Source organism: Canis aureus, chromosome 12, assembly GCF_053574225.1.
Source record: "Canis aureus isolate CA01 chromosome 12, VMU_Caureus_v.1.0, whole genome shotgun sequence".
In the NCBI taxonomy this organism is placed as follows: domain Eukaryota; kingdom Metazoa; phylum Chordata; class Mammalia; order Carnivora; family Canidae; genus Canis; species Canis aureus.
The window spans coordinates 41430840-41455897 of NC_135622.1; the positions used below are offsets into that span (position 1 = coordinate 41430840).

General features: G+C 43.8%; 1 protein-coding gene and 1 long non-coding RNA gene across 2 annotated transcripts in view; one reads left to right on the forward strand and one right to left on the reverse strand.

Moving 5' to 3' along the window:
* Nucleotides 1–25058, forward strand: part of ALK (ALK receptor tyrosine kinase) — a 682206-nt gene that overhangs the window by 187470 nt on the left and 469678 nt on the right. The window contains exon 2 of the mRNA XM_077843727.1: nt 6352–6471. Coding sequence (XP_077699853.1) covers nt 6352–6471 — 120 coding nt within the window. The remainder of the gene's footprint in view (nt 1–6351; nt 6472–25058) is intronic.
* LOC144281040 (uncharacterized) lies at nt 4789–6407 on the reverse strand. Its single transcript, XR_013349496.1, has 2 exons — nt 6310–6407; nt 4789–5124 (listed from the first exon to the last, which is right to left on the reverse strand). It is a non-coding gene; the product is annotated as an uncharacterized LOC144281040 (long non-coding RNA).

The window sequence follows — 25058 nt, forward strand, 5'->3', positions numbered from 1 at the left end:
TTTATACTGAGGTGAGTATGATATATTTACTTTATTATGTACATTGGCTTAAGAATAAGTGGACCCACAGTAAGACATGTGAAATAAAGGCTGGAAATAAAGATATTGGCAATTGACTGGATCTGGGGTAGTTGAGTTTGTGGACAGTTGGTGGAGTTAATAATTAACTGATGAATAACACAGAAACAGCTTTTTGGGAGCACTTTTAATTTCTGGACATTGTATCTGAAACCCCTGGACATAGGAAAGGAACCAAGACTCCTATTCATTTTGGATTCTGAAGCAGAAATAGAAGCATAAAACTAAAAGACCAGCATAACTGATATTTAAAGAGTAGATCATGCGTGCATTAGCTCATCTGGCCCTTACAAAACCCTGGGGGTTGGTACAACATACGTTATCCTTGGTCTTATCTTTTTGGGAACATTTAGGTTCCACAGAGTATGTGATTAGCATGAAGCCCAGCAGCTGGTAAGCACTAGAGCTAATACTTTTTTGAGGGCGCTGGTTTCATTCATTTGAAATATATCTATTAAGTGCATACTATGTGCCAAGCATGGGGAGTTGTCAGTGGCTTGTGCAGGAGATACACTATAATGAGTAGATGTAAATGTGAGAAATAATAAATGCAGCTAAAGGGCATAGGGAGTGCGTTTACAGGGTGTGCTGTTTCTGGAAGGTTAATCAGGAAGATCTTTCTGAGGAAGTAACATTTGGGCAGATACCTGGGTGGAGAGGGAATGGCCATGTGCCTCTGGGAAGGAGGAGCTCCAGGCTGAGAGAACCATCAATGCAAAGGCCCTGAAGTAAGGGGTTTGCTTGGTAAGTTTGAGGGTTGGCAATGAGGCCTGTAGAACCAGAGCTCCACAGGCAAGGGAAACATGGCTGGAAATGAGGTCAGATTATGTGGGGCTATCAAGGGCTAGGCCACAGCAAGAAACGTGAAAGCCGTTTCAGGGCTGAAGGGATAGTCTACACGCTGGTGGAAAACACCCTGAAAATGAATAATCACAGAAGTAGGAGGCCAGTTTGGAGGGTAGCACAGTAATCAGGGTGAGTGGTGATGGGAGAGAAATGGAAGGGCTAAAATCCAGGTAGAGCCAGCAAGATTTGGTGATGAATTGATGTGAGGGTGGGAAAAGAAAGAAGTCAGGGATCCCTCTCGGTTTTGCTCTAAGCAACCAGAAGGATTCTGATCACTTTTTGGGATGGAAACACCCGAGTTTAAGCGGAGGACAAGTGTTTAGTTTGGCACATGTTACGTTTGAGATACTTATCAGGCAACAAAATGGAGATTTCAGACTGGCAGTTGGACATATATGTTGCTGCTTAGGGAAGTTGGGTTAGGTGATCTTTAAAGGAATGATACTGGGTGAGATAACTTTGGGAGTGAGCTTAGATGGAGAAGAGAAAAGGCCCAAACTTCCCTACTTTTAACAATGGTCAAATAATAAAACAAAGATAACCCCATCCCCTGACCATCTGTGTTAAAACCAAAAATAAACACTGAGCATATTTAACATATCAGGCAAGGAAAAATTCACTGAGTAGTTCTGTAATGAAGAAAAATCACAGTTTTTAAAGCTTTAGGAACAGGGTTCTTTGGTGGTCATTGACAAGTCAGAATTAGGAATCAGCAATTTGGATGGGAGAGAATGAGTTTCTAAGTATGCAAGTGTTGTGTTAAAACAAATTCCCTGCTCATTGGTCAAGAGTCTCTAGTAAGGTCTAGGAAGTTCTAGTGCCCTGGAGTCACTTGAAATTCATTGTCGTTGATCACTATCAGCTGGGTAAAACCACTGTGATGAAATTCAGTATTCAGCATGAAATTTTCTACACAGTTGCTGCTGGAAAGTTGAGAATAGTTTGGGGTTTTGGTTTTTTTGGCTATTGTTGTTTTGGTTTTCTGTTTTTGTGTGTTTGTGTGGAGCAGGGTAAAGGCAGTTGTTTGTTTTTGTACAGATGGAAAATGGGGAGGATCTGGCAAAGAACAATAGAGAGGACCTGCCATAGGAGTAGGAGGTGAGGACTGAGGGCATCCAACGTCTATGTGGTCACCAGGATGTGAGGAATCCAAGAAGCAGGGAGAGGTCAGCGGGCTCATGTGCTGCCAAGAGGTGTAGTAAGAGGAAAACCAGGACTGTCCATTGTATCAGCAGCTTAGATCCCCAGTGACCTTGGCCTGGGGTAGTGAAGACAACCTTTATTTTGTTAAGTTAAAAAGAAAAGGGGAAGGAGAAAATGGAAACCAGAGCACAGACAAATCATTTAAGAAATTTAGCTGTAAAGGAGAACAGAATAGCAGGATAATGGTTGAAGAAAAGTGTGGAGGTCTAGGAAGGTTTTTTCTTTTTTCTTTAAAGATGTCATATGTTTGCTATGGATGAGATTGACTTGGTAGAGGGACATTGTTGAGGTAGGAGACTGCGGGAGGTGGGGGTGGCTGTTGCAGCAGCAGATTCCTGGAGGAAGGTAGGTTGAGCACCTAAGTGGAGAGGTTGCTGCTGCTTGTGAGTGTAGACGGTATGTCCATTGTAACAGGAGGGCAGTAGTGTATACAGGAACTGATACCTACAAGTTGGTAGATTTGCTTCTCTTTTCCCAGTGGAATGAGAAACAAGGCCACTGCATGAGAATGTAGTGGAATAAGGAAATTAGGGGCTTGAGGGGTAGGTGGTGCTGGAGAGGCGGAGGGTGCATTGATCTCAGCAGGGAATGCAGGAGGATTCCTGGGGAGAACTGAGGGTCCTCTGGAGGTTTGCTGTCATGAATTCAAAGTGAAACTTGTCAGCATAATGGTGTGTCCCTCTTCCCTTTTGCTTCCCTCCTCTCCCACCACCATGCTCAGCTGCTCATGACAATTGTGAAGGAAGAATGAGGCAGAGGGATTGTGGTTGTTTGCAAGGGAGTTATTACAGTGATGGACCTGGCATCTGTAGTAGACAGAGGAGCCTTGAGAGGTTGGGGGTTTCACTCTAACCAGACACCCTGTGCAAAGGGCTCAGGATGCCACCAGGAAAAAAAAAAAAATAACCCGAAAACAATCTTACCCACCTCTGGTGATCTCGGCCATCACGGGCCAGCCTCCCTTGGGCACCTGGAAGCTTCTTGCTCCTGCTTTCTCTTCTCCTTTCCTTTCCAGCCTTCTTTCCAGGGTCCAAGATATACTATTCTTGAGCCAGTAGGCCTTACTTCATACCTCCACCCCATACATACATGCTCATGAGGCCCATTTCACTCTGGATCCTCATATTTTTAGAGGCAAGCACCAAAAAGCCAAGACATTCTCTTGCTTAAATGGATTGCATCTCGTGGCATCTGTGCTTCTCTGTGCTAGAAACCCCCCTTGCCACCCTTGCCAAGGGTGAGGAAGAGGAGGAAAGAGGGCATGAAGGAAACAGAGATCCTCTTCCCTGCACTTGTTAGATGCAGAAGTACTTTCTTCTTTACATTTTAAATTTATGCAGATTCTGTGAACTTTGGCTAGAATTCATATCTATCTCAATGCTTCAGATTTTGGCAAACAGCTTCATTTAGGTGGGCTGTATTATTCTTGGTCTTTAACTTCTTCAGGTGAGGAGGCCCATCCTTTTGGTTGACCTCGCATGCAGCAAATCACTACCTGTCTCCCTGTGGGAGCCACGTAACCCCAGCCTCCTGGCAAAAATTCCAGGAGTTAAGGGCAAAATCCATATTTCTGCATTTTCCCTGGTATTCATCTTTGAAGATGCCCAACAATTGGTTGACATTTTTGGATCGAAAAGGCTTTAAGCCTATTTTAGGGATGACCCACAGTGATGCCCGTCACTACTTGCAAGGCCATGACTCAGCCCTCACAGCTCTTTGTTTTGAATAATTTCAGATATTTTTTGTCCCTCAATATATAACCTGGCCCTTGGTCATACTGAAAATCATCTGCCATTCTGTGCCCACACATAGATTCATAAGTGCTTCCTGAAGTCTAGCACCATCCACTTGGTGCTTCTTATCCAGGAAAAAGTCAGTACCATTCTCAAACTGTGTGGTTAAGAAAAATGACCTTACTTGGAAGCATGGAAATATTGCTGAGATTTGATCTTCCTCCCACTTCTAAACTACATGAATTTGAGCTATGTTGATGACTCAGACCTAGAGACGCAAACTTATTCACATGGAGGTCATTGCTGGGGTTTGGCTGTCATGAATTCAAAGAGCCCTCACACGCAGTTGCCCTGTTTTGGGGCATGCTCAGTGGTGACATCTGGCCTTAGCCATTGCCCTGTGGAGGTCCAAAGCCCAGTTAGAGAGTTGCAGGACCCCCTGCATCGGTTTGTGGGGGTCCAGAAGGGTGGCGGAAGGAGTGTAGGCTATAGCATCAGGCTCACCTGCTCTGCTGACTCGGTTCTCCTGCCTGCTGGCCATGTGGCCACAGTCCAGGTGTCAAACTTCCCTCAGCCTCAGTGGTTTCCCTGGCTGCAAGATGAGGACCAATAAAAGTGCAATTCACAAGGTTCTTGTGAGAAATGAATGTAATTGCTCGTTTAAAATGCTTAGCAGAGTGCCTGGTCCGTATGTGTTCAATTCATATTATTATTATTATTATTTTCAGTCCAATAAACCCCAGTCCTGCCCCCAAGTAGACCTGTGTGGTTTAGGGCCCATCTATAAAACAGAGCTGATGTAAAAGTAACATCAGACGGCTTCTCCCTGAAATATATTGGCAGAGCTCCTTCCTGTCCCCTTTCAGACCATGTCCCCCGAGCCATATGTAGAAATGTTAGCAGAAAGATGGATCTGGGCACCAACTAATTCCGTTCCGATTTCTTTATATCAGATGGAGGAGAAAAGTAAAAAACTCTTCCTAGGTCCACAGAAGCCAGCACTTCCTACTCAAATCTTTGGGAGTCAGAGATGAGGATGTCTCCTTTAGGAGGGTGACTGCAGGATGTCCATCCTGTTCTAGCTACAGGGGCACGTGCTCCCAGGTATGGTACCAGCAGGCCAAGCAGTGGAGGGGTCTGGAAGCATGAGGCTGCCACGATCACTCAGCACAGTTATTTCCTTAAGGCATCTGAAGAGGGCTTGCTGCTCACAAGGGGTTGGAAGCAAGAGAGCAGGCCCGGAGGAGCTGCTGCGGAAGGTGATCTGAAAGAAAGTGCAAAGCAGACAGACTGGAAAAAGGCTTTGACTGCTGCTTCGTATTCTTTCTTTTCTTCCACCTCTTTCTCTTCACCAAGTCCCTCCAGGTAGCTGAGGAGTTCTGTTTGAGAAGCAAACCAGCCAGCTCATGGTGGAGCATGGCCTTTTGATACTGGGCAAACCGGGGTTCAGCTCCTGATTCCTTCATTTGCCCCAGTTGTTCTATCTATAAGATGGGGGTGCTGGTGCTTATCTCACAGAGTCACGGTGAATATCTCTGTGGGATCATGGGCTAAGAGCCCAGCATCACGTGGCCCACAGAAGCTACGGAAGAAATCCTAGTCCCCTTCCTTCCCACTTCCCTTCACTTGGTCTTGCTACACATCTATCTACGAACCAGGGCTGATTCTCATCTTTAACAAAAAGGCTGTTCCTTCTTTAGCGAAAGCTTTGCCTGCCATAAAACATTAGCAAATTGTGATTGAGTTGGGGATTTTCTGGGAAGAACTGCATAAGAGCCTGTAACATGTGTTCATTTGATTTGTAGATATATTATAATTACTTTTCACCACACAAAACCCACTTGAGGTACTGTTAAGCGAAGGAATAATGCTGCTTTTGCTCCTTTTCTCTCAACCCTTCTTTCTTTCATGCAAATCAGAACGTTCATCCTTTGTGCCTCCCTGGACTGTTGGCTGTGGGAAAACCCATCACCTAGCTTTCTTTGTCCCCGAAAATAGCATAATTGTCAAAATTTCGTAACTTCTGAGTGCGATTTCAACCCTCTCATTGATAAGACAATAATAACCCAAGCAAACAACGTTAGATGAAATAACAAGTCTGAACATAAAGTAGAGTAGAGGCAGTATCTGAAGGAGATGAATTGAAGTTCTCTATAAAGTTGTACACATTCTTATTAGGCAGAACAGACTTTGAATAGAGCAGTTAGACCAAGCCATTAAGTAACGTGTCTAGTTCTAGTTCGTCTCCCAGAGGTTTCTGGCAGGGCATTGGTCATGAGATTCAGACTTCTTAGATTTGGCTGCTTTGATAGGAAACGGGCACGGAGGTGCTGAGTCGGTTCAATCTACTAGTGGCTCAGTCTTTTCCCATGCTTTTCCAGTGGATGACGTAAAAGCCCCTTACACACTTTTTCCTATAAGCCTTAAGAGTGACAGCTAGAAGATGTACCTGAGCACATGGATCAGTGTTCTCTCTGTTTTTGATGTCCAGGTCACAGCTCCTTGGAATCCCCAACAAGCCTGCCTTCTCCTCCTCCTGATCCTTTTGCATGGAATCTGACCTGGATAATGAAAGATTCCTTCCCTTTCCTGTCTCATCGCAGTCGATATGGTAAGTGTTTTTTTTCTTTTTCTTTTCTTTTTTTTTTTTTTTTTTTGATAAGTGTTTTTTTCATAGTTATTTGTGATGTACAATCACCGTCTCCTAATTAGGGGAGCTGTGAGTTTTAGTGTCCTCCATCTTCTCCTGGCACACATTCCAGCCAGGCCTGGCCCCTCCAGACCCACAGGTGCTTTCTTTATTGTAGAGGAAGACGACAGCTTCGTTGCTGCTGTACTCATCCCCTAGCCTTTATGGTGTATCATCTTCCTGACACCCCGGACCAATCACTAGATGCCACACTCATTTGCATTTCGACTGTGGTTTCTAATTAGAGGGTTCTAACTCATGTGTGTTTCTAATGAGGGAGATCTCTTGAGAAAGGATTATTGTTCTGAAGGTCAAGGGTCTTCTGGGGCCCCAGAAGTGACTCACTTAGATTTGGGTAGCTCTTTAAAGTTACTTGGACATGTTCTTAGATATTAGTTCAGCTCATGTGGTTCTGCAACCACCTCAGAAGTAAGGAGGCCAGGTCTCCTTCCATTTTCACAGATGTAGAAATTGAGCTTAGAAGATGGCACAGAGTGGATTCTCTAACTACAAAACCAGAATTCTTCCCTTACATTCACTTTTCCTCCCAGGGAGCCACTTGCTCAGCCTGCTGCGTCATGGTCTAGGAGCCATTAGGAGGCTGAATTTATATGGTACAGAATTCCTCATTCTCTGTGCTAACACCTAATGTTCTGACAGCTCATAGAAACCGGGCCTCTGCAGAGGAAAGAGCAGGTTTGGAAAAGAGCTGATGTATTTCCAGGTGGACAATTTTCTTTTTCTCTTGAACTTCTCTGGAGTTAACCCCACAAGGGCAGGCACTAAGCTGAATTTGTTCCCCACTTTATTATATCACACAAAAGGTATTCATAAAGGCTTGTGCATGATGAATGAACACAAAAGGTTTCCAGGGATGGAACTTAACTCATGAGGTCTGATCCAATTAAGTATTTATGAAACGGGTAGAGCACTAAGTTCTAGATTCCCCTCTGGGCATATTTACCTATTCCTGATACTCAGTCTCTGCCATTGGACCTGAGTTTTTAAAAATGAACCTAACAGAGCTCTTCTACTCCCTCATGCATAAATGCAGCTGGTCCTGGTTCATATTAACTGTACATTTCATTTCAAACTTAAAAAAACAAATGCATCCAAAACCCTAGGGCAGTATAGGATTATACTCTGCTGGGATGTTTCTGCCACTTCTAGTGGGAGGGGAAGCCTCCCCAGTGGGAGAGGAAGATCAGTAGTTGTCAGAAGATTCTAGATAAGAATTACTTCTTGATTTTATTTAAGCCAGACATTGAGTGTCATTTTGTGATAAGGGCAAGTCTCTATAAATAATTGAAATCTGGTCCTTTGTATCGTTATTGCTTTGTAACCAGATTTGTGATACAACCCGTCTTTGGATAACATTTGGAATTTGCTCTCAAAGTCATTCAGTATCTCCACAGGATGACAACTTTTATAAAATGCAAGACATCCAAAAAAGGCAGGTATACCTTCTGCATGACACAGAGGGCATTCCATTTGTCCTCTGTAGAACATCCAGAAAGAGGTTGCAGGTTGAAAGGAGAGAGCCGCCGGAGTTTATTAAACTGCTACCTACCGCTGCTTGGCCCTCATACACCTACTTTCTCTTGCTGGGCCTCACCCTTCTGATCTATAAAATGAGGTAGAGTGGCATGCTGCCTTGGGGCAAAAGTATAGATCAGGACTATTCCCAGGATCCTTTTCAAACTCCTTTTCTGGCCTAGAATCCTTGAAAATTGCCTTCTAGGCGAGGAGAGGACCCAAACCATTGGCCAAACATTGCCCAAATGCTGGATGAAAATGCCAAAGGCAGTACCATTATTGCTGTTGATTCACAGGAGGAAGAACTGATCCTGGATTGGTGGCTCCCTAACTGAGTGCAGTGGTCATTTCAGAGTCTATCTTAAGTGTATTTAATTCAGCTGTGACCCACCTGCCTCCACCATCACCTTTGTGTGTCTGGTCCAGGACCAGACAGCCAGAGGGGATACAAACACAAAGGTAGGTAAGACCAAGTCCTGCTCTCTCAGGGCTCGGAGGCCAGAGACATAATTCCATACACAGCTAGTTAGGCTGGCAGCCACAACAACAGCCTCTGGAGGCTGATCCCACAGTGCAGAGCAAACTGAAGGCCAAGACTCCTGTCCCCTGAAGGGTATTGGGGGAGGCTCAACCCACACATCTCTATGAACCAGACAGGCCAACAGGCTCACTGGCGATAAATCCACACCTTTCAACTGCCGTGAAAGACATTTTAAGAAATGTTAACAACTTCATTAATTTTAAGGCCTCAAACTTGGGCAGAGAAATTTGACTGGAAAATTGCCGCCTGAAGGGATAGTTCTTCAGACACTGAGAAGTAACTGAGTCTCAGCAAGTTGATGGGGGTGTTTGAGTGGGGGAGCCTAGCGCCTGCATTCTGGGGAGGAGACGGGAAGGGGTGTCCTGGAGGGTGGGACCAACAAGGGGTCAACAAGAGCGGGTGGCAACACCCTGCCCACAGGCATCGTGATGGACAGCGGCCGGCCAGCCCTCCCAGGCATCTGTCCAATCCTGAATTGAGTGTGGCTTTCTTTTCACTGGTGTTTTATGAGAAGGGACGAGGTGGAGAGAGGCTAACAAGATTTACTCACCCCCAGCCTGTAATTATCTGCTTGAGGAAAAAGTTTGACCTACCTTTTTGAAGTCTTCCCATATTTCTTCTAATTTACGTTGCGGCCTTTTATGTTGTGCAAAATATATTCTCTTCAGCGGCATTTGGTATCAGATTCCAGCTCTTTCTCGCTTCTTGTCTTGAAGGACAGCAGCCCGCTAATTTCATCATTGACAAGCAGAGAGCTACACATTCCTCCCCAAGGCTTCGAAGGAGGCGGGGGGGGGGGGGGGAGGTGGGGGCATCAAAAGAAATACCTTTTTTTCCTCCTTTTATCATCAGCTCTGAAGCCTTAAGACTTATTTATAGGCTTGGCTAGAGGGCTGGGCTCTCTCTACCACCCAGATAAAAATCTGTTCCGTTCTGTAGCTTCAGGTGCTAAGAGATTGAGGCCCCTGGGGGCTGTGATCACCTTCAGTTCTAGAGCTACAGAAGCAGATGGTGTCCTGCCCAATTTAATTCACTTTGGCCCACTCTGGGTATGGGAAGAATCATATCAACATGTAAAACATAATATAACCAAAGGTTCTGCTCCAGATGAGGAGGAGAAAGAGAGTTCTTATGTATTAAAAAAACAAAAATGTCGCTATTTTGCAAAACTCTCACACCTCTTTCTCACTTAAGCTTGTTATGAAATAATTTTATATCCCATGTCTATAGGAGTGTAAATTGAGGGTCAAATAAGTTTATTAACATGCTCCCGTTATGGAGCAGGATGACAAGTAGAAAAGATTGAACCCAGATTGTCTGGCTCCAAGTTAGAGTGCTCTTTCTACTACAACACAAAGTTAATTCAAAGATGAAGTCTTCCCTCCATGGAGAGAGCTCTCATTTCCTGGACAACCTGGAGTTTGGACTGAATGAATAGTCTGATACCCAAGATCTAGGCAACTGTAGAACCAAGGCTTGATGTCCCCAAATTGAGACTATCCCAGGCAGTCTAGCTAATTCATCTCTTCGCATACATGGGTGCTATGGGCTGTCTTGTGTTCCCCACCATAGACTATGTTCCCTGTTGTAGGTTGAATTGTGTGCCCTCAACAAAAAAATATATTGAAGTCCTCACCCCTTGTACCTGGGAATGTGACTTTATTTGGAAATAGGATTTTTGCAGATATAATTAACTCGAGTCCATAATGCATTAGAGAAGGCCTTAATCCAATATAACTGGATCCTTATGAGAAGAGAAAACAGAGACATAGACACAGACATACAGGATGAACAGTATATAATGATGGGGGCAGAGATTAGAGTGATATATCTACAAGCCAAGGAATGCCAAGTATTGCCAGCAACCACCAAAAGCTGGGAGAAAAGCATGGAACAGACGCCTCTTAACGCGGTCAGAGAGAGCATAGTCCTGAAAATGCCTTGGTTTTGGGCTTCTGGCCTCCAGAACTGTGATAGAATAAATTACTGTCATTTCAAGCCACCCAGTTTGTAGTACTCTGTTATGTCAGCCCTAATAAAGTAATATAGTCCTTTGTCCCTCCAGCTCCCCAATGGCTACAACATCGATGCCTGGAAAAAGAAAGATTCCTCCTAACATTCAACATCAGAGCACAAGAAGCCATTGTTGGACTTTAAATCAAAGTTCTGTTAAAACTTTTTCTACTTTCAAGCCCATGGGATCCATACAATTTAAGGACTGGTACTATTGGAAAGAAAGAAAAAATTAGACTTTTTAATTACTTTCCTTGATGCCACTACCACCATCCACTAGTCCTATTAGTGTATCAATTTCTTTGATTGAAAAGACTGGGTAAATTAAACATATTAAAAAAAAAAAAAAACCTACCACAGAATCAAAAATGGAAAACAAAAAGGCCCACAAACCTCTTATGGGATTTGCTTCTTAGGTCTGGCAGCAAGTCAGTTTGATCACATTTCTGAAATTACATATCTAATGTGGCTGGATGTGATCACCTATTCCGCCCTCAAGTATGTGGTGTTAGTGAAAAGCAACTTCCACTTCCCTTGGGGATCACTGTCAGGTTTGAAAGCTTTCTTAACAATTCCTCTGCCCTGACAGGCCAGGCCTTTTTGTGTTCTCTTTCCACCCTGCTCCACTGAACTGAGAAGTCAAGTTCTTTCCTAGTCCATACTCTTGTATTTTAATCTACAACATGGTAAGCATGAGGCCTTTGGATATATTCACCAAAAGACTGAGTCCCAAGGTATACAGCAATGCTGACAATCATACACCACCAAGAACAGGATACAGCAGTCACCCTGAGGACTGCTGACCTGCTAGGGACCAATGAACCCAATCCACGAAAATTACATGAAAAGCAGATGGCTTAGGTGTTTCAAGAAAAGAGTTGTTTAAATGCTGCACATCATCATATATCTTACCTTTAAAATGAAAACACATAGGTCCACTCAATTAATACCAACAACTTCTCTCTCCATTAGTGGCAGATTGAGTAAAGAGAAGCTGAAAGGAAACAAAGCAGATTAAAAGATAAAAGAGTGATTGACCAACTGACACAAAGGCAAGAAAAGCAAGTCAAAAGAGAACCATTTAAAACATTTGTCACAGGGCTGCCTAGGTGGCGTAGTCCCTTCAATGTTCAACTCTTGATTTTGGCTCAGGTCTTGAGATCAAGCCCTGCATAGAGCATGTCATGGAGCTCAGCACAGAGCCCATTTGGGATTCTCTCTCTCTCTCTTTGCCGCTCCCCGTTCCTCTCTCCCTCAAAAATAAATAAATAAATAAATAAATAAATAAATAAATAAATAAATAGTCACAGACCTGGGGAAAGGCATTGCAAAGGGAAAAAAAAAAAAAAGAGGGAGACAAATGAGAGGACAGAGACAGAGACACACAGAGATAGAGACAGATGAATCTGGAAAGGATCACTCGGGCCTGTCTGATCTCCTGTCCTCATATTCTTTCTCCTGCTAATGTGGTTGCAGCAATCCTACCTAGGCAGGTGGTTCTCTGATGCCCAGTCTAAACTTGACCTCTTCACTGAGGGTTGTTTCTGTATTCCTACCTGCCTGCATCATTTTCCCCTTAGTGTGTCTCTGATGCCACAGAGAATAGGAGGATGGGTATAAACATTCTTTGAATACCAACTGTATGTCTGGTTCTGTTCTAGGCATAGCAGTGATAAAGACAAATAGGGCACACTCCTTTCCCTCAAGAACTCTCAAGGAAGAGGCAGGCACAGATGACAGGTACAGAAACAGAGGTATCTTCAAAGCTCTCTGAAACATAGGGAAAGAAGGCCAGTTCTTAGGAACTGGCCTTAGAGGACTTAGGAAGTTAGATGTTCTGGAGATGAGGACAGGTCAGATCAATGAGACTCTAAACTAATGAAAAGGGCATTCCAGGCAGAGGGAAGGAATGTGCAATTTCATATTCAGGACCAGGTCAAGCTCAGTGACACAGGATGTGGATTATCTGGGAGGAAGCAGCAGGGATGAGTCTGGAGAAATAATTACTTCTGGATATACTCAGGATTTAGAGATGATCCTACATATAGGTTGGCAAAGGAATGGAAGGATGGGAATCCAGGAGAGATTCTGGCTATAGGGTGAGCATGATGTAGTTGTCCATCCAGGAGAGTCCAGCTTGAGTAGTAGTTGAGTAGATAGACATTATATTAACTGAACTGGGAGGAGGAGAAACAATTGACAAGGAAAGATGGTGACCAAAACATCTAGAGAGGAGAAGATGTAGAGATCTATGCTGAGCAAGTTATATTTGAATGTCTTCAGGACATCCAGGTGAAGATGACAGGAAGTCGTAAATTTAGGTCTTGGCTTTGAGGAGAGAGGTGAGATGGAGAGTCATTAGCATAGAGGCTGTGGTTGGGGATGGTGATTGGAGGATGGAGATTCTAGATGTTGCGTGTAAGAAATTAGCAGAGGAATAGAAGCATGACACACATAAATGGAGAAATAAGAAATATAGGAGGAGAACCAGAACATGGTATAGTCACAGAAGCCAAGGCAATGAAAATTTTAGATACAGAAATAATCAACAATGTTGAAACCACTGAAGGATAAAGTGGAACAAGGACTGTGAGGGCCTTTTCTCACCCTTACATAAACACTACTGATGTTTTACATTCTTCCTATGCCCTATGTTTCCTACTTTCTTTTTTTTTTTTTTTTTAATTTTTTTTTTTTATTATTTATTTATGATAGTCACACAGAGAGAAAGAGAGAGAGGCAGAGACACAGGCAGAGGGAGAAGCAGGCTCCATGCACCAGGAGCCCGATGTGGGATTCGATCCCGGGTCTCCAGGATCACGCCCTGGGCCAAAGGCAGGCGCCAAACCGCTGCACCACCCAGGGATCCCTGTTTCCTACTTTCTTATTCCATTTTGCTCCCAACTGCTTTTTTTTCCTTCCTTTGAACCTGTATCCCCAGAGCCCACCTGCTCCAGCTTGTAAGGCCCTGGTTAGCCCCTGCCTTCACATCAGAGCTTTCCCTGATACCCAGGCTACACTGATGTCTCTTTCTCCTTGGAATTTTTTAATGGAAAAATTGACAGAGTTTTTTGATAACATTGGGTTGGTATAATCCCCCCCTTCTTGAAATCTGAGAAGATTCCAACCTGTACAGGAAATGGTTATTTCTTGAACATCCCAAATTTTCTAAGAAACTCCATTGTATGATATCTATCATCAAGACCTGGGACTTCCCTGATGTTTCTTTTCAACCAAGTAACTTTCCTAGGTTATATTTCATCCCTTTATATGGGATGTATAAACTAGGTCAGCTGATGCAGTCATAGACGAGTCTAATTTACCCAACTGGAGATATGTAAGACAACAATAAATCGCTTTTATCTATTATACATATATAAATATATGTAAATACATATATATGTATGTATCTCTCATGCACTTACTCACCCACCGAGTGTCTACAATTTGCCAAGCTCTTTGCTCCTGCCCTTCCTAGAGATTCTACCTTAGTTCACTTTTATTGTAGGTCTAAGATAGTCCCAAATATCCACCTGAAAGGTGCTTCTTAAATACTCTTGCATGATTGTTTGGTATATGTGTGCAATACCCTAGGGACTGATGATCCTACAAACCTAATAGGAAGGCTTACTTGGGAAATAAGACTTTTCAGTGTTAGCAAAGACATAATATGTCTATTAGACTAGTAGAGCTTCCTTTTAGAAACCGTATAGTAAGCATTCCCTCCTAGCAGCTGGTTACCACATTAACCCCTAATTAGAAAAGCCTGCAAGGTCATAAACCTTACCATGTCCCCATTTTTTCACCAAGAAAAGTTGTGTAATGTCTTTCTGCAGTACCTTATATTTCTGATGTCACACTTTTTAGTGTGACTTATCTTAGTAATTTGTGGTCCTAAGTCATCATTATTCTGTGACTATAAGCTCTTAGAGGTCAAGGAATCCACATTTCTTTTAAAGATTTTATTTATTCATTCATGAGAGATACATACAGAGAGAGAGAGAGAGAGAGAGAGAGAGAAGCAGAGACACAGGCAGAGGGAGAAGCAGGCTCCGTGCAGGGAATCTGACGTGGGACTCGATCCCAGGTCTCCAGGATCAGGCCCTGGGCTGAAGGCAGCACCGCTGAGCTACCTGGGCTGCCCCAAGGAATCCACATTTTGTTCCCTTTTGCATTTCTAATGATTGGGCCAGTGTTTTGTTCTCAGTTGAGTTCTTGATAAATATACATTAGATGAAATAGAAACATTTGCTGAACAATTCAGGGGCAAACTAAGAGTTTATTCAGGTCTCTCGTTCCCAACCCAGAGCTTTTCAGCTCCTCAGGATCTCTGTTCTAGTAAAGGGTAGGGGTGTTCTCAACAGCCCTCTTGTTCCTAAAGTCATATATTAATTGGTTTCAGGAAAAACATAGGTCTAAGGGGAGAACAGTTTCTGGGCTGGACATATTTTGGTTTAGAATTAAAAGCTATGACATTAAGTACTTTGGGCAGGCTTATTTTTTCTTTACTCATTCTAAAAAAAAAGCGTGGTCAGCAAATATGAGTGAGCTGAGGAATTTTTATTTTGACAGCTTTGGGACATCTGAGATATTGTATACAGAGCATTCCTAACCAGCCCAGAAAGATGTGTGTCCAAAACATATGCAGGAAAATGACTGATCAAGAGTGAGGAAAATGAGAGGAAATCCTCTGAAAATGAAATGTTTTGTCAAGAGCAACCTCAGATGCAATTATTTATGCCAGAAAAGACCTCAGATTAATAGAACTTTACCCAGTCCATTTGAGTAGATACCTAGAATAATTTGGTTTGCTAGAAATTGTAAGCTATCAGGGCCCACAGTGGTCTGGTCAAATAGCCTCATCTTAAGATGAGGAAGCTAGGCCCAGAGAAGTCAGTGATCTGCCCAGAGCTAGGGGCAAAGCTGAGATTCAAACCCAGGCCATCTGCTTGGGAGAGCCCACATCTAATCTTTCATAGCAGATGCATGGGTGATGGTTCATATTTTCTCAGTACTTGGACTGCAAAGCATTTCCTCACATGTCACTCCTATCTATTGCTATATTCATGTCATCACTTTAAGTCCTCAAGTCTCCATCAATCCAGCAAGTTGATGATGTCCCAAAGGTTGCATCAATGTAGCGTCAATGCATCCTGGTGTGGAAGGACCTGCAGCCAGGCCCAGTCTAGTTAACACACGATCACTATGAATAGCAACTTAAAAACAAGATCTGGGGCCCAGGAACAGTCGACTAGGTTTGTGAACCACAGGTCTTCCAAATACCTCCTTGTTGCCTATTTAAATGTCCTCTGTAACATCCAGGTGAGCTGTCTGCCAGCCTCTGTCTGACAGCAAATCACAGAATGGTGGGGAGGAAACTCAAGTTGTGATCTAAGAGGTAGAATTAATTTCCAGCTCTGATTCCTGTTAAGTTTCACTACCTTCAGCCAGTAAACCACTCCCTAGTTCTGTTGGTCATCTGAAAAATGGGAATGATCATGATTCCTAATTGACAGCCTCACTGTAAGGACTGATTTCGAGGAAAGGCTTCCATGAGACAGAACACAGGTGCTTCACTATCACCTTCTTAAGAAGAGCGAGAGCCATTCCAGTGAGAAGCCAATGGCCTACAATTTTAGCGGCCTGGTTCTACTTTGCTAGAAAGGTTTTCCTTAAAACTCTTTGAGTCCCTAATTTTGCCCTCTGGAACCTGAAAGTACTTTATGTTTAACCATAATACTATCCATGCTAAGATTTAATCCTCTGCATCCCAGCTTCAAAATTCATACAACTACACAAGAATAAGCAATACTAATTCCTCACCTATCTGGAATAACCTTATTCCTTCATCTGTTCTTAATGAACTATCTAGTGCAAATCTAAACCATGTAAAAATCTTTTCATTTTCCAAGATGCAGTCCTAAAATTGCCTTCTCTGTGGGTCTCTGGTCCTCCCAAGCAGAAACCCTCTCTCATTCTGTGTCCCCATGGCCTCACCATGTCTGCCAACTGTGAGAGTTAGGTGTGAGAAGTCCGTCTCCCCACCCTGGACTGGGAGTCCCCGAAGGGCACAGGGTCTGTGCCAGGACAGCCTGGTGTCTATCTGTGTTTTGAGATTGGTATCAGGGAGGAACCCCGTGGTTGGTAACCTGCAACACCCAGCAGATACTCACTATTATGGACAAGAAGAGTAAGTGGGAAGGATCATTTTGCATGTTCTGAGGTTGAGAGCAACCATGACCATCTGCCTCCTCTGGTTATCAAGGATGCCACATTGCTCAGAGCTCTCCTCTAACCTTCTGGTTTTAGAGATGATCCCAGTCATATGGATGTCATGCTGAGCAGTGTATAAACTCCTAAGGTTTTCACCATGTTCTGTGGGGTCAGCTTCATATTGTTAGAGACTCCATGTTCTACATGAGTGATTCCTGGAAATGACAGGCAAAAAACTAGATTGGAAGTCCAATCTGGGTTCTGGTCTCAGCTTTCATTTCTCCAGACCCTTTGCTTTGCTACTTTGGCCAAGTCACATCACCCTCCTGGGCCTTGGTTTTTCCATCTGTAAAGTGAAGAGGCTGGGCTGGTTAATTTCAGAATGCCTGGGATTTTAATTATTTTCGATTTTCTGTTCTGGGTCGAGGAGCAGGGTACCATTTCTTCCATCCATAACATTGCTTTGGCCACAGATAAGATAAATGAGAATTAAGCTTTCTACGCCTATCTCCCACCATCCTGGGCATGCTTGCACACACACCCTCTCTGAGACTCTTTTGCGACTGTGTTTATATAATTGATTGATTGAAGGAGACTTAGCCCTTCTTCGCTGCAGCTTGATTATAAGTGAAGCAAACAGATGTCTTGAATTGGGTGATTGGTTCCCAGATGCATTCTAGGGAGTGAGCTGGTGGGAAGCAAGTGAATGATTTCAGTTCTGGGGCCCTTTGACAAATGAGTAGCGGTTGTGGGCGGGGGGCAGGCAGGGGCTAGGTTTGATACTTAGTCTTATGAAGTAAGTGGCCATATGTTGGTGGCAGCTGAAAGATTAATATCAAAGGTAACTGGTGGGCTAAGTGCTCCTTTAGGAGATAACCCAGCAAGGGGTAGGAGAAGTCCCTCATCATCCAAGCCTGGGCTAGAAGTCAGGACTCTTGGGATTCTGTTGACTAGCTGCTAGAGCCAAGTTAGAGAGCTGGTTTTGGCCATCTGCCCAAAAAGGGAAATTGGTCTTAAAATGGTAGAGATGGAAGAGGCCTGAGAATCATTTCATTCCACCACTTCATTTTTCAGATGAGGACATTGAGGCCTTGGGAAGTTAAATGATTTGCCTGTAGCCACAGCAGAGCCAGGATCTAGAAGGCAGTTCTTCCACTCAAGGTCTAGTGTGACTTCGCTTCCGAAGGGAAGTTAGATCAGTGTGTGAAAGAGCAAAGATTGAGTAAGGAGCTTCCACAAGCCACAGCCACAGCTTCCTGCCTTCCGCACTGGTCACACACCTATTCAGCTCCCCTCTGCCTTGGCAAAGCCCTGTGGCCACCTGAAGAACAACAGCAGTGACTGCCAAATTTAATAATAAACTGGGCAGCCCCGGTGGCTCAGTGGTTTAGGGCCACCTTCAGCCCAGGGCCTGATCCTGGAATCCCAGGATCGAGTCCCATGTTGGGCTCCCTGCATGGAGCCTGCTTCTCCCTCTGCCTGTGTCCTTGCTTATCTCTCTGTGTGTCTCTCATGAATAAATAAATAAAATCTTTAAAAAATAATAATAAACTTTGTGCCAGTCACTGCCACACGGGGAGCTTGATATGCATATTGCACTTAATCCTCCTCACAGCCCCCTGAAGTGGCCCCTCCTTTAATCCCCATTTTACAGATGAAAGAATTGAGGCACAGAGGGACTAAATAATTTGATCCCAGGTATGCAGCGAGTAAAGTGGCAGAGCCAAGCTTTCACCTTAAGCAGACTGATCTTGCGCAGCATCTGTGCTCCTGTGTATTCCCCAGACACCCCAGGGTCCCCTGAGGTTTTGATATAAATCAGAGCAAGGTAGGAAGATGCCTGTTCTAGTCAGTGTCTCTCTGGGTCCTCCAAGGGCAAATCAGTCCACCTCATTCTGAGGCTCCTGGTGGTAGATCTGAGGCACAGCTCAACCAAGGCAGAAAGATGTGCATATATAGTACTTCCTAATTAAGAAAGCACGCCCACATCCATTCCCTTGTTTGATCATCACTGCAGGTATTATTATGTTTATCAGCATCATTATTGTGATAAATCTCTCACGTTCATACAGGAGGAAACCAAGACTCAGGTGGTTAAATGAATTATGGCAAAAGCACAAGGCTGATAAACCCAGAGCTTGGAAATTTCCAAGAATTCTCTAGGGGTCTTCCCCTTTCAGTCCTAGGCCCCTGCCTTTTCTCCCTTTGTTCTTATCATAGCTTCTGGCCTATGCACAGCCCTACTGTCTGGCAGGGAGCTTCCAGCAAGCATCAAAAAAGCAGCTTGTTGGCAGAAGAGTACATTGAGAATGAGAGAAGCCAGAAAGCCTTACTGGAAGTGATCTGAGCTATCGAATCATTGGGAGATATTTGAAACCTAGCCATGTATGTTTTTGCTAGCTTATTCCAGAAAAACACAGGCTAGATTTTTGAGAATTTTCCTAATTGTTGATGGTATTATTTTGTTTTTTTGTTATAGCTGAGAATAATAATAATAAATATCATACAGTTAGGAACTAAACTTTAGTACCAATTTTGCAACCCATGCACTTTCATCCATTATAGCTCTGGACCTCTGTTTCTTCATGTCAGATGGTCCCAAAGGTCCCTCATCACCTAGAAGGTCAATGATTGAGAGGTGCTGGAGAATTCTTTGAGAAAAGGAGATGCCCTTGCATTGCGCCTCAGGCTTGGTGGCAGCCAAGGGAGTTCCCTTGAGTTGGGTACAGTCCTTAAGAAGGATTGCCAGTGTTTTGAGAATGTTGGTTTCTGGAGCTCTATATTATGACCTGCAGCTTCAAACATGAAACCCTAGTCTATGACATGTAAAGACGTCACTTGTAGGAGAATTGTGGCATGTGCATGATGCTTCATATGATTCTTTGTTGAATACACAAATCAGGCTTGTCAGGAATCCTTGGACATCTGTATATGCCATCCTTAAAGCAACCTAGCCTCGGCTTAACTGTACCAGTAAGCCAAGCATGAGGAAGTGAGAGCTGGTGATTCAGTAAGTCTGATGTTCAGCTTGGCCCATGCCTGGTGCTATGCAGAGAAGATGGCATTCAAAAAGGCCTCCATAGCCAGGAGAAGTACCCTTAACACTGTGTGAAGGACCCTCTTGACCAGCCACATGTTCCTTGCCTGGGTGTTGGTGTTTTCACCTGTCCAGTGGGACAAGCAGTTGACCTTAAATGTCACTTCAAGTTCTAATAGCTTTTGACACTGTGAATATCACCTAAAGGTTGTTAGGCCCAACCTTCCCAGTGGACAACCTAATACCAAGGAGGTAGTCATCTGCCCCTGGGTAGAATGTCTCCTATAAATACTATTTCTCATAGTAAATGAGAAACTGTGTTCAGATAGGGTATGGCTATGCAAATTCTTTTTTTTTTTAAGGTTTTTAATTTATTTATTCATGAGAGACACACAGAGAGAGGCAGAGGCACAGGCAGAGGGAAAAGCAGGCTCCCCTCCCCCACCCCCACCGATAGCCCGATGCAGGACTCGATCCCGGTACCCCGGGATCATGACCTGAAGGCAGATGCTCAACCACTGAGCCACCCAAGTGTCCCATGGCTGTGCAAATTCTGAATCAGTTAATGTGTGTTGGAAATTTCTCCATTTGAAGCACATCCTCGTTTCATTGAGTCCTTCTAGCAGTGATGGGAAGTTAGTCTGATCACTGAGATGACCGATGCTCAGAGAAAGGGGGAGAGTACCCTGTACTGCACATCTGGCAGATGGTGTAATTGGAGTCACTCATGTCTTGTGCTCTATCCCTGAGAAACAACCCTGATGATACTAAGGTCACTTAATGAATAAGACGTGTGGGTATAGATACATAGAAGAAGATTGTAGGGCTGGGTGGGACCAAAGACCATCATTCAACAAATGAGGACTGTCAGTTCCAAAGTCAAGGCCATGTGCATCCTGGCCATCAAACAGGAAAAACCAAGGCAAAATAACAATCATATTGCCATATTTTAAACTAGCAGCAAACCTGATGATTCTGCTTTCAGATGCAGATTCCGTGGCTGAGTATCCAGTTGGGTAAACTCTCTCATGGGCCCCTGATGGTCATAGAAACCTTGCCCATCCCACCTTTAGTTCCCCCAACTGTGATCTCCTCACTCCATCCAAGAAACACAGCAGATATCCTAGAAGATATTAGGAAACCTAGATGGAATTTTGAGCCCCAGGTCTGGCTGCACATGTAGCCTTGGCTTCCTGAGTCAACACACCCACAGGGGGCAAGGCTTGGATTTTAGAAATATGAACTTTGACTCAGTCTGCATTTAGGAAATCCCAGTTCCATCTCCTTCAAGGGCAGCTCAGATGCTCCAGCTCCTGTCCTGCCTCTAGCCTGGCCCTGTTTGTCTCTTCATGGGTCCAATTCCTGACCTGCCTCATTGCAGGTCTTGACCCTTACTGGTATCCGTGTCTCTGAATGAGGGCAGCTATTTCTGCTTCCTTTTTAGCTCACAGTTCCCTGTTTGTGAGATACTGACATCAAAGCCTCAGGGTCCCAGGAGGGAATCAGGTCTATGAAAGCCCACTCAGTCACTTCATGTGTAACTTAGATGTAACTTCACTGCTCTGAGCTCAGTGTCTTCATCTATTAAGTGGAGTTAAGACTCCTGCCTACTTCATAGGAATCAAATAAGATAATGATATAAGGGGCCCGACATACAGTAAGCCCTTGGTAAATATTGTCAATTATGAAAATACTTCCCATGGGCCTTCACGGAGTTCCTCCCCTCAGGGCTCCTCTATAAACACATACCCAGTGCTGCCAGCACCAAGAACATAAGAAGTCTCCCCAGGCTTGATTGAAAGAACACTCATAATAAAAGAAAAGAGTAAAGAAGGGCGAAGCATCATAAGATTGATAAACATGATGTTCTTCTCTTTTGCATTACTCTGCTTTTCACTCTGCAATATTTGTTTCTAAACTTCATGGAGGGCTAACACTGAGAGACATCAGCCGGTGGGTTCCTGTGGACCTGCCCCAGGACAGCCGCTCTTAGTGATCCTGGAAACCAGCCAGCCTTGGAAAGAAAGTCTAAAAAACTAGAGACTGCTGCTTCCCTAATGAAATTGACTTGAGGTGACTGAGGAAACTAGTGCAAGGTCTCTGGATTTCCAGGGTCGGGATCAAGGAGGAATAAAAGGCCTTGATCCAAAGAAGTTTTGTGGTGCCTGAGGTGAATCTGGGTCAGTTTACAAAGAAGGACTGTTGGATTTTCTAAGCCCACCCAAGGGAAGACCTGAGTGTCCAAAGGACACCGTGTTTCCCTATCACCTTTGTGTGGTGCTATAGATGGTGTCCAGAACTTTCATGGAATCTCCTTCACGCTGCTCAGCTTGGGAAGACCCCCATCTCTGTTGATTAGCCAAGGTGGCTTCCTTGGCACAGGCCTTGGTATGACTGCTTGGGTAGTCTCACACATTCCTAGAGGCTAGATAGCCCCCCTCAGACTCAGCATGTGGTCGTCGCCGACTCCTCTACAGCCAAGGGCATTTGATAAGGGAACTGGGCATCTCTCTGAGCAGGGACACCACAGGGTTTTCTGATCAGTTTCTGTTATAGTCTTCTGAATGGCTGCCTTTAATACCAGAACAATGCCTTAAAGATAACTGTTAATGAATTTAATTTTTGAAATGTGACTCATACCCTATAAGGTTTCAAGATCTAGGCACAAACCGATAAAAATTCATGAACACACACACGCACACACACACACACTCACATTCACACTTACTCATCCAGAAACAGTTTTACTTGAGATTTTCTTCTTAATTTTTTGAGATTCTTGAAGTAAACTAAATCCCCATTGAGTATGATGCACTTTCAGCCTCATTTCATGGGGAATCTGCTTCTAGGGATGACAACAAGCCCCCATTAAAAGTAGGCAGAGTGGAAATAACTGATGGTCTGTAGGTGTGGTTGTGTTGGCCCAGGTTTGGTTTTTGGTTGTATTGGCTCTGTGGGATCACTGACAGTCAGAGAGGGAGGGCACTATAGAAGTTGTGTGCTCCATTTTCCTTCATTTTTCAAATGCAGAGAACTACACACAGAGAGGTGAGCAGACTTGCTGAGGTCTCTGAGCTGCTATGTGCAGGATCAAGCCTGGAACCATCCTCACTGCTCTACTGAGACCTTTCCCTTCATAACACTTGACATCCCTCTCAGCAGAACTGTCTCCAGAAGATTCCATTACCTTATCTTTTTTTTAAAAAAATTTTTATTTATTTATTTATTTATTTGAGAGAAAGAGAGTGAAAGAAAGAGCACAAGTGGGGCAGAGCAGGGAGTCTAATGTGGGTCTCAATCCCAGGACCCTGAGATTATGACTTAAGCCGAAGGCAGATAGATGCTTAACCGACTGAGCCATCCAGGCTCCCCTTACTTTATTTTTCTTTCATGATGAAAGTAACTAGAAAGTGCATGGCAATGATCAGGAGGCTCTGGAAAGTATGTCCTTTTCTCATTACTGTTTTTTTTCTCATTGTTTCTCTTTGCTCATTCAACTATGTGATCAGCACGTAGGAAAGTTATGTCTGGAAAGTATGTCTTTTCCTCATTGCTGTTTTTCAATGGTTAGTCTCCTGGTCCTGATAGGTATAGTAAGGTTGAGAACTCTGGAGCCTTTGAAGGTCATAGACACTTTGCAAAATAGGCCTGACAGAGAGGAAGTCTAGATTTGTTCCTTAGGGTAGAGGACAAGCCTTTGCAGATATGAAGAGGCTGCAGACTTTGAGTCTAATAGTAACCAAAATATAGCACCTTGCAGGTTTCTCATACATTATTTAATTTACTCTGTTGGCCCTGGTTGAGATTTTGAAACTGTGGAGGTCTGATGAAAAATGCCTGGATCTTCATCATTATCCAGGCCTGGCTCACATTCTGGTTCTGCCTTAGGGTGATCCTTTGATCTTTGGACAAGTAAAGTAAACTCTGTGAGCTCCCATTTCCTCATCATCTACTTTTCAGTGTTTTCTGTGGATTAAATATAATGACATAAGAAAAATACCTCACAGTCTCTGGCAGACCCCTGGGATTCAGTGAATATAATTTTCCACACCTTCCCTTGGGTGTAGACCTGCTTCTGCTGTTGGATAGCATAAGGCTAAACCCTTCACTGAAACCCTGGATCCCTCTGAGTCTGGTCTATAAAACAGACTCTGTAGTCCCTATCCTATAAGGATTGGGTCAGAGAACGGTTAAGGATAAAGATGCAAGAAGCATCCTAGTTCTACAACCTCAGAAAAGGCCCAAGGAAAATGATCCTTAACCTGGTGTTTTTAGAAATGATGAGTACCAGGTGTTATTGCTTGAAAGGATCTGGGGCTAGAGCAGGAGAAAGAAACCTCTCTTGATATTTTATGAGACATTAAACTGGAATGTAGGAAAGCCCCGTTCAGTTTCACCCATGATGAACAGTAATGTTAACTCCCTTTCTATTTAAAGCCAAAGATAGTGGCTTTGACAGCTAAGAGGAGGCTGCCTTGGAGCAAGAATTTCAAAATGAACCTGTTTGATAATTAGAGCACGTGCCTAGCTTGTATCACTAGGCAGGCTTGGTTCAAACACAGTCAGTTCTCCAACTGTTCAGAGTCAAAGATCCTAGGATGGATGCTGCTTGTTGCTGGGATTCTATATTCTGTGGTCTGTTTGTCTAATATGCACCAGGCATGGCACACTTGACCCAAAGAGAGATAAAACCTCACATGGCACACCTCTGTTCCAAATAGAGATAGGATGTCTTTAATTGGAGGAGAAAAAAATCAATCAAGGTAGAGGATGGGCCACAGAAGTGGAAGCTTTGGGAAAGTCACCAATAGTTTTCTGTGTGGGAGGGGGACAGCCAGTAACTTTCTCCCCCATCTTTTGACTTGATCATTAGCTAACATGGTTGGATCCTTTTGACCCTCTTCAGAAAAGCCAAGGTTAGTGGCTACACTTTTCATTATATGGATAATTGTGCTACAAAGTGTAAAATGTTGGATCAGTTTTCTCCTTGAATTCTGCAATCAAAACCAGGTGGCTGGCAAGCAAGTCTTGAAGATTAAGGCAGCCTGCAATTCATAGACACCAATTCATAGACATAGCAGCAGCTCAGCCCCCAGTGGCAGGTAGAATGGCTTCAAAGCTGATAAAATATGTAGTCAGCAAGTGGCATGTCGACTCAAACAAGGCTAG